This window comes from Medicago truncatula, chromosome 2 (genome assembly GCF_003473485.1).
Source record: "Medicago truncatula cultivar Jemalong A17 chromosome 2, MtrunA17r5.0-ANR, whole genome shotgun sequence".
Classification (NCBI taxonomy): Eukaryota; Viridiplantae; Streptophyta; class Magnoliopsida; order Fabales; family Fabaceae; genus Medicago; species Medicago truncatula.
The window spans coordinates 51,891,106-51,901,270 of NC_053043.1; the positions used below are offsets into that span (position 1 = coordinate 51,891,106).

Genomic DNA, 10,165 nt, shown 5'->3' on the forward strand with positions numbered 1-10,165 from the left:
GAACAATTGCCTATGATTTGGGGACATTTATAATGTTTTTTAGATTTGAGCATGTAGTTCTATTCTTTCTTAAACATAGCAATTTTAGGATGTTTTGTTGTAAATTCACGAAGAAATCATACATATTGGCAAAACAAGGTATCTGAACATTTGCGAAGACCTTGGGAAAATGAAGAAGGTTGATTCAAGAAAGCCTCAGAAGACTTTACAAAGGGAGGAATTTTGTTCCCAAGTTCCAAGACATCTTACATAGAAGCAAATACCTAAAAGGCGAAGAAATAGGCGTTTTCAACACCGGACGATACACACATGCTCCCAACGCACAGAAAGAGGCGTCCAAAAGCCTATTTTCGTTAGATTTATTTTAATTAATTTTATATGTGTTTATATGTGCTCGTATGTGATTAATTGCCTCTATGTGTATTTTTGGTGGGGATCATTAGAATTCGGTGTTAGAAGAGTATTTTGGTCATTGTGTGAGCAAGAGTAAATTAATAATTTCACTGTGAGAATTATTTTTAGTGTTTCAAGTGAGAACCATTAATTTTACTAAGTTACTTGTGGGTTGTGGTAATTAGTTTAGAGTCGGTGACTATTAAGGCGTTGTGAATTGGTTAATGAGTAATTTAAGCCCATTAAGACATTAAGGGTTAAGCCCAATAGTGAGGAGCCTATTTAAACTCTAGTTTTGAGGAAATTAGGTCACATAGAATCATTTGTTCATTTTCACAAAACTTTTGAGAGAGGTAGAGAGAAAGAGAAAGAACAACGGTAAGAGAGAGGAAGCTTGAGAGAAGAAGAAAAAGGTTTGAGATTCAAGGGGTTGGAGCTGAATTGAAGTTAAGGCTAGGATTTGCTTGTTGTGAGGTAAGGGGGATAGATTTCATTCATAATCTCTTAGTTGTAATCTCTTCTTTAATTCTTTGCATAAGTGTTTATTTAGATAAGTGATTATTGTGAGTTTAATTGTTGAAATTCGTGCTCTTATTTTGATGTTATGTTTGGGTGTATAAATTTGTTGCTAAACATGTTGTTGTTGATTCTACATACTTGAATTGTGGTTATATGAGATTTTGTTGATTTTCACTCAAAGTGGCATAAATTAGTGTTGTTGTTGTTGATTGGGATGAATTCATGTTTAAATGAAGTTGTTGTTGAATTGAATGTGTTGTTGTTGCTGAATTGTATCATGGGTGTTCCATTTTGTGAAGTTGTTGTTTGAATTGGTGAAGTTTGTGTTGAGTTGTTCATGTGAATGACCTAAATGAAATTTTGATATATGAGTTTGTTGACTGGATTTTTTATGTTGTTGGGTGAGTTAGATCTAGTAGAATTTCTTTTTTCATGTTGCGGTTGTGTTAGTCAAGTCATTTGGGAGAAAACGGGATTTTCGTGTGAAAAGTCCGTGTATAAGCATTTTTGCAAATAAGCGATTATGTGAGGTTCTGGAAATCGATTTTAGGGTGGGTGAAACTTGAATTTTTCAATAGATTATGGTATATCTAAGTTCCAGGAGCGTGTAGGCGAAAACGGCGTCGAAAACAGATTAACAGTTTGGATTTTACGCGCGAAAACGTGAAAATTGGAAAATCTGATCTTATCTGTCAGGCAGCCATCATACTACCATTTTGACCAGGTTTTGGGGTGTTTTCAACACCGGAAAAATCATACTACGATGGGGGAAAATGGTGCAACGATTTTGCGTGACCAAAAACCTTTAAAATGCATTTTCTTCAATCCAATTGTTTCCAAACTTATTCCTAAGTGCATGGACTTTATCCTAACCATCTAGGGGTGGTTTTATGAAAGAAATAACTTTGTATAAAGGGTCTAATGAGTTCTTGTGTTGCTTGACATTAAATTATGTAATTATGAGACGAACTTAGGATTTTCTCAAATGAACTTTGGTGAAACTTTGAACTAATGTTTGTTAGGTTGCAAGTGGTCTAATTTCATATAGTTCAACAACTTCATACAATTTCTCACAATTCAAGTAAAAGAGAAAATACAACACATTATGATAAAAATCATATTCAACACGTAGAAAGCATTCACATATCTTCATATAATCATATCAAATTATCCACAAAAGATTTACCAAGTAATTGGTCTTAAAGATTATTTTCGACAAAGTTCGTATCATTTTGTAAAATGGATAATGACACTTTTCAAAGCAAAGCAACTTATTCAAGTTTGAAATCCGACAATTCAATCATAATCAATCATGTAAGCATAAACATATAGTTGATGTTGATTAATGCATATATGTTAATTGATGGTGATATTGTTGGTGAATGCATATGTGATAAACACAGGCCCAACCTTGAGGGTGTGCAAGGTGCTCAGCCAGGCCGGGCCTCCAAATGCTACGGGCCTCTAACGAAAAATAAATCTAATACCCACCCCCCATTTAAATAAAAAAATATATATGTTATATCCTTTTCTTTCTTTAGTATACGTTTGAGTTTTTTCTAGACTTCTAGTTCTCCTTTTTGTACATAAATCGGATCCTATCAAACCACCCCTAATTTGTATAATCACTTAATCAGTCAATTTGGAAGCTATTTCATTGAAAGAATCACAACAATCATTTTTTTCTTCGCATAAACCATTTGTTTTACCCTTTTCCACAACAGAGGAGTGACAAATCCAAACGACACCGTTAGATAAATTTCACCTCTTTCACTTAATTTTTTTTAATTCCTTTCATGTTTAGAACTTCTTCTGATTCTGATTTTTTTTAATGAAATTTAGCTTCACAAACAAATTACGTTTTATTTTACTAAGGGCCTATTTTAAAAAGAGAGTCGAGCCTCGTATTTCACGGGGACGGCCCTGGATAAACATAGTTGATGTTGAGTAATGCATATATGTTAATCATGATGATGATTATGTTGATGATAATGTGGTGATGACTCATATTTGAATTGTGACTTGTTGATTGTGTAGACGTAAATACTTGATAATGCAATTGTTGTTGGAGTTAATCAATGTAAATGGAGGGGATCTCTTACATTGTTGTTGTTGAATACATATGAGGTGACTTTGCATTGTCGAGTCTTTGCTTGTATGTCCATGCATCATAGTCATATTGAGTCTTAGGATGTTTACATCAAGTGGTGAGATTTGAATACTTTGTATTCAATGGTTTAGGATATTTATATCCAGTGGTGAGATTTGAATACTTTGTATTCAATGGATATGATGTTTTTGTTGCATCATGACGACCTGTTTTTGTTGGTGACGGTACCGCATGCATCTAGAAGAGTCTAGAACATTGCATGCATTTGAATGGTTGATGAATTGTGTCATAATTGAATACGTGACTTGGTGAATTTGTGCATTGGTGAAATTTGTTGAATGTTGTGATTTATTTGGATTGGTGTATATGTACAATTGGTGGACTTTGTTGATGATTGCGAATGATTGAACTATGTTCTAATTGCATGTCTTATTTGTTTGTGCTTATACTCTTAGTGAATCTATTTGATGATAATTATTTTGGTAATAGTAATGAGGTGAGAATTGTATAGGTATATATATATGATTTGGGGATTTCTTTAATAATGATGAATTGTGCTTGCTAAGTTAAGTATGCTAAATGAAGAATAAGGTAAGTAATCATTTCTTTGATTGATGTTGATAAATGATGAGCTTATATCGAAGACTCGATTAGAGAGTGAATATGTTTGCTATGCCATGTTCGAATTGTAATAGCATGACATGTATGGAATGGGGATATATGTATGTGGTGGTGATATTCTAGGAATGTTTAGTATGTATATGTGTTATGCATGAAATCCTTGAATGCTTATGTTTGTTTATTTGATTATGATTGATGTGAAGCTAACCCTCAGTGGTCTGTGGTGGACCGCCTACCTATTTGTATGAATGGGTAGACGGTGTGCAGGAGTAGTTGTTGATTGCTTGGGGAGTGCTCAGATAGCGGGAGCTATCTCCGTTATCGATCTTTTGAGTCTTAAAGTAGGCTCTGATCTAGGATGTCTGTCTTTATGATTATTCTAGATTGATTATGCTGGATTTATGTTATAGAGATTTTGCCGATATGTCGGGATTTGGAGATTTTTATGTATCGCCATATTTGGAGTAATAACATGTATACTTGGAGATGTATGATTTATATCCGCTGCGCAGTTGTTTGAATTTTATGCATGTTATATTCTGGTGAACTTTTGGAGATGTGACGTCTATTTCTTGAATAAATGCTTTATTCGCATGTTTTATCGCTTTAATAGAAATAGGGCGTTACAGCGCTTCTGCCTTGCGGCCCAAGGCGTTGTATTGTAACTTCGTGAAGAAATCCCGCGTTTTTAGCTCAAAATCAGTGGAAACTTTCTCGATAAAAACCGTCTTCCTCATTCACAATTTCTCATTCAGAACGAAGTGGTTCAAGAGGAAGGCAAGCACTTAGAGCTTTCAGGGATGAGTATCTCTCTCCTCACTCTAAGTTTTTCTAGAGTATGATTGATTTCTTTTGTAATTTGTTTTTAGTTAACATAGGTAACCAAATTTTTTTAGGCTAGGGTTCTAAGATGAACCTCTAATTTATTTGTTGGATAATTATTTAATTTAAAGTCGTTTATTTAGTTATTTTTAGTTCGCTATTTAGTTTTATTGTAGTGCGTAAGATTTGTCTCCTATGGAGCACAACCCTGATTTAGGCACTTAGTAGTGACATGGCCTAATATTGATAATTATATCTTGATATTTGTCTAACCATGAAGTAATTAGTTAGTAACTAGCGATACAAACCGAAAACGAGTGTACCCTAATAGTAAGTACTTAGGAGGTGACACAACTAATATTGATGCAAATCTGCTGAAATCATGTAGTAAGTAACTAGTTAGTAATTAAGGAAACAAGTTACTTCACGACTTAAATCAGCCTACTAACTTCATTCTCCTCGCACCTTGGTAAGGTAGACGTTGATAGGGTTGTCCGTTTGTAGAACTACCAAGAGGAAGATTGTCTTATGTACTTCTAAGGTTCATAGATGGAAAATTTAGGAACGCCAATTTAAGTCTATGTTTCAATTACCCCTGAGGGAGTAAGACTCCACACGTAAGGATCACCGTGTGACCACCAGGACTCAACAGGCGGAGGGATAGACCAAAAATCAACCGAGAGAGTACGACTCCGCACATAAGGATCACCGCGCAACCAGCAGGTGCAACTTGACAAACCGATTAAGTTATCAAGTCCTAAAGAACTCTTCACTTAGATAGTCTACTTGGAATAATTGAATGTGACTTGACTGTTAATTAATTCCAACAAATGAATAGAGGGGATTCAAAGAATCTTAACCGCCGCTAACATTCTGCAATCAAAACAAGTAAACTTGCTATGTTGCAAACAGATAAAAATTACAAACTCTAACCCTTATCATCTTTTATTTTATTTTGTTCAAAAAATAAGTAACACGAATTGTTTGGACGAAACGACAATCCTTGTAGATACGATACTCTACTTCTCACTTTATTACTTGGTAAACGATTTTGTACACTTTCTTAATCCGACCATCAATTATCCATATCAGGCAATGCCTCAACATCCTTGATTGGAAACTTCTCAAAGACTCTTAATGCACCGACACTCTTCTCCAACGTCTCTTAAATCCTACGTATAAAATGAGTTGAATATCCGAAGAAGATTAACAAAACTCTACTATTTTTATTGTGCCATTACTTTGTTAAAATCAACTAACGCAAAAACACTTAGAGATTTCTTATCAAAATTTATATCTTATAAATTCCAAGTTGTAAAGAGTCTGCTCTAGATTGTATTGTTTACACAGGGAAGCGGTGTCGTAGTGGTGCTCACAGGGAGGATATAATTTGTAGATGGAGTTTTTTGTTTTGTTTTGTGTGTCAAAAGTTGCCAACATGTAGCCAATTTAAAATCTGAACCATTTAATAAATTTAACAATATATCAATGACTATGACATTAATTAACTGCACTTGATCAGCTTTCCCATTCTAGATGTTGCCTTGGGGCAGTACCCCATGAATCCATGAATTTAATAACGTGGCATACATACATACATGTGCATGTGCTACACCAAAACACAAATGGCTCTGGTCTGGAACGTGTCTCCCCAGCTAAACGCCACGGTAAGTTTTTCGTTTCACCTACGTGTTTGTTTTTTAAACTGTAGTAAATAAATATAAATTGTGGAACTAAGATTGTTTCGACTTCTCGTCCATCCATTTTGTAGAAGAACACTAAAATAAGTAATGGGACAAGGCCAAGAGCAGAAGATCCGACCAGAACCCCAAATAGAAATTCAGGTACGTACGTTCTTCTTTTCAAACATATATCATATCATTAGAGGAAATTTGAAGTATCCATCAATTCATTTCATTTCATTTCATGCATGCAGGAAAGGGGTGAGATATTTTTCTTCTATCGGTCCAAAGTTAACAAGGAAGAAGCTCATAGTGCTGATGACGTACAGCGTCTCTACATCATCATGCGACCAGAGTCTGGTGAAAGGGCCGTCGAAGTGAAGCAACGAAAGGACGGTGGCAGCCAGGTCATAATTGCTCTTTCATGTTGGTAGTAAAATATATAATAATTAATTAGCTTTGTCAATATTATTTTTTACTATAGTATATACTACCGTATAAAGCATCACCCAATTAAGAGTGGTGATAGGTATACATACTTAGGTGGCATACCACTTTGTACCACCCTTAGGGATATGATCCTCTCCTGCTTTTAATATCATGTTGTATGTCTTGTGCAATTCTAGATCTTTGGATTGATCTAAAGGTTGAGACACAGAGGGAAGAGAAAATTAGGGGAGAGAGAAAAGTCTATCCTATTCATATTTTCCTTCAATTTTTGTGGGCTTTCTTTCTCAATCCTCTCTCTTCTTCTTCAACAGGTTCCATAGCCACAAATAATCTCTCATTTTGAGTTTGTCCTATAAAATATCTCACTTTGAGTTTGTAAAACAAGCAACCACATTTTTTTTTTCTGAGTTTCAGTTTTATCCGCCTACTCTTTAATAATGCAGCCCTCATCAAAACTTGTGATCCTTTGAGTTTAAATTGTATCATAGCATACACCACCAAAGCTAGTAGACTACCACTGTTAAAGATGCAATTCAACTTAAACTGAATATTGTAAATCCCTATTTCATTATAAAACTTGCCAAACAGACATTATTACCATAACTTCTAACCAATTTCCTCCACCATATTACCATAACTCTCTCCTTCTTTCTCTTCTCGGACTATTTTCTCCCTTTCTCTAGCTCTTCCCCAACCATCCCTCTACCTCATGACCGCCAGAGACATAGATCTGAAAGAAAGAAAAAAGGCCAGTGGTGGTTAATGGTGATGGACGGAAATCAAACCAAAACGCCGGTAGAGATGGACGAACGGTGGAGATGGAGAAGAAGGGGTTGTGGGTCGGTGATGGGTTACAACTGCACGGCGGCGGCGATGGCGATCTGAGAACGGCGGCGACGGTGGTATGTCGAGAGAGAAGAGGAAACAGATTATTAGAGAGAAGTAGTGGATTAAAGAGTAGGTGTGGTTTTGAGGTGAAATTACTTAGATGCCCATGCCACATAGGGTGGTATAAGAGTGGTACAAATAAAAAGGTGTCAATGTATATTTTCCCATTAAGTAATCCCTATCCTAAGTGGAAGTAGTTGGTTGGATTGCATTTGGAGGTGTAATTTGAAGCTTATTTATTTTGTGGTTACGGATAATTGCCCAAGGCATGGATTTTAAAATAAATAAAAAAAGAAAAATGTTATCGAGTGTTCCGACACTTTTAAGAATTAAAATGGGCAAGATATTATGAAAATTCAATGCATATATTGCATTGAAAATTGAAGTTTTAATTTCTTTTTTAAAGAATAATTTTTTCATTAAGGATACTTAAAGACTATCCGAAACACTCGTTAACAAGATCCAATAAAAAATTATTTTATAAAAAAGTTAAATATTTTAATTTTGCACTTATATTCATTAAAAGTTACCAGTACCAGTACTATTTAAAGGCTTTAAAATAATATTTTCTGAGGCACTCATTAGCATCTTTTCTTTATTTTTCGTTTAAAAATATGTTTTGAATCTGAGAGCTTTTGGGTTCGAGCTTCACGGGTGCCTTTGGAGGCAGATAAATTTAAATACTTTTGTAAGTGTGATTTGAGTCTAAGGTCTATCCACCCTTGGACTAGGGTGTCATCCATTCACCTTAATTTTTTTTATTAAAAAGAAAAAGGAAATAGAGGATTTTGGACTAGCTTTTTCAATGTTCAATTATATCCTTAAACAAATTTGTCTATAATAATGTTATATTTTTAATCAAAACCAAAATTTCATTAAAAAAAACATTGTTTACATGCATTAGTGCATTAATAAAAGCGTAATTGATTTCACGGGTTAATCATAATCATTTTCTATAAAGTCACCCTCTTAAATAAAGTTATAGGTTTTTATCTCTTTCTCGCCCTCCAAAAGCCCCACTTCCCTCCTCTCTGAACGTCCGAAAGTCGAGAAATTAGTATATAGTTGTACACCCAGATATTTGTAAACTAAAATACGGGTGAAGATCCTCTCCATTTGGCAAAATAAATGGAGTTTTACAAGTTGGAGAGAGATAGACACAAGAAATAAATTGTGGGTCCCACCATCATTAATTTTATTTTATATTTTTCAAGATTTTACGTGTCTTTATCTCTCTAAATTGAAGAAATGGAGAAACACATTGAGAGGATCCTAACCCCTAAAAAAAACTTACTGATGTACTTGTATTAGGTATATTATCAATCAATATAAATTTGTAGACTCCATATTAATTATTCCCTAACATGTAAAATTAATGTATCTTTCTTGGTTTTTGCTTTTAATTCCAAGGTACTTGTGTAGGAAGTAAACATTGAAGAGCAACCATTGTTTCGTTTTACCGTAATGGGACGAAAAAGCCTCCCTGATCCGAACGAGAAAAGCAGGCCATATTGGGGTTTTGTAGAAATGGTTACCACAAATGCAGATCATGTGAAAAATGCTCTTAAAGGAGGTGAGAAGTGCTTATTTTTACTTTTCCTTTTGATTATTACAATGAACAAATTTACAATTTATCTATTTTTTGTTTTATCTTTCTATGAATGGATTGGCAGGAGAGTATGAAACTAAGAGTAGAGGAAAGAGACATACTAGTGATGCCAGAGCATTGGGAGAAGGCATATACCGCATTTTAAGGCACAAAGCAGAGAGTGGGAAAAGAAGCCACACCCATTTAATCTACAAGTTAGAATTTCCAGGTGAAGATGAGAAGAATGAACCCCAGGAAGCAATCAACATTGAACGTGAGGGATCGTTCATAATTCAAATAAAGAACCCTGAAGAAAAAGTTGGTGCAGGTGGAGGTGGTTTGCAAAAGAAACGCAAGGCGATGTTCCCGGCTCACCTGCAAGGACAATTAGGTCATGTCAGATTCGCCCCAGCTGACCCACCAGACTTTCTAAACTATGAAGGATGCGAGTTTTTGCTCATATCTGCTTCTGACCATATTGAAGATGAGTTGGGTCTTGAGCTTCTGACTGAAGAAGGGGAGCATGATGCATCCTGCTCTGATCTCCTCGACACTTTTAAATTTGAAGACACTGCAACTCCCTCTACTGTTCCCCTTCTCAAGGGAATTTGGACCTGAAATCAAATCAATATAAATATAGCTTTCGAATAGTATAGTCATGTATGTTAATATTGTTAGATGCGCATATCTATATATCTTTTGTAGTTTCCGCGTTCAGTGTCCAAAATCAAGATATTGAGTGTAAGACTCCTTCTTTTCATTTAATCCGTTATTATAACTCAATATCATACTAGTCATCCACTCTTAAGTTACAACATAATTTTCTTCTCTTAAGCTCAAGGGTGATGCCTAGGTCGCCATTTATTAGTCATATATGTTAGTTCATAAATGCAAAGAGTATCTTTACTCATATGGTTAATTAATTTCTTTGAATATTGATTTTACATTCTCTTTTATTGTGGAGGTTCTCTTGTTTGGTTTACACGTAACACCTTTGGCCTTTGGGTGAGATGGTTATTCGTTCAAGACTTTGGTGTACTACTCTATTTACAAAAAATGAAATGTTTTAATGCATGAAATAGTAAAATCCCA

The 10,165-nt window shown here is 34.9% G+C and overlaps 1 protein-coding gene and 1 long non-coding RNA gene across 2 annotated transcripts; both read left to right on the forward strand.

The window, feature by feature from the left end:
• Positions 1 to 723: 723 nt before the first annotated feature.
• On the forward strand, positions 724 to 4,190 carry LOC112418978 (uncharacterized). The gene is made up of 2 exons (XR_003008955.2): positions 724 to 867; positions 3,900 to 4,190. It is a non-coding gene; the product is annotated as an uncharacterized lncRNA (long non-coding RNA).
• Positions 4,191 to 6,217: 2,027 nt separating this feature from the next.
• Positions 6,218 to 9,874, forward strand: LOC25488020 (uncharacterized). The gene is made up of 4 exons (XM_013610196.3): positions 6,218 to 6,309; positions 6,402 to 6,554; positions 8,908 to 9,058; positions 9,159 to 9,874. Exons 1-4 carry the CDS (start codon positions 6,256 to 6,258, stop codon positions 9,689 to 9,691), a joined length of 891 nt encoding a protein of 296 aa, XP_013465650.2. The 5' UTR covers positions 6,218 to 6,255; the 3' UTR covers positions 9,692 to 9,874.
• Positions 9,875 to 10,165: the final 291 nt, after the last annotated feature.

Bases quoted from the DNA above. Each gene is read 5' to 3' on its own strand.
- LOC25488020 (XM_013610196.3), top strand. From the start codon at position 6,256: ATGGGACAAGGCCAAGAGCAGAAGATCCGACCAGAACCCCAAATAGAA. The intron at 6,555-8,907 runs GTCATAATTGCT...GTACTTGTGTAG, and splicing joins GAAAGGACGGTGGCAGCCAG to GAAGTAAACATTGAAGAGCA. The intron at 9,059-9,158 runs GTGAGAAGTGCT...ATGGATTGGCAG, and splicing joins GAAAAATGCTCTTAAAGGAG to GAGAGTATGAAACTAAGAGT.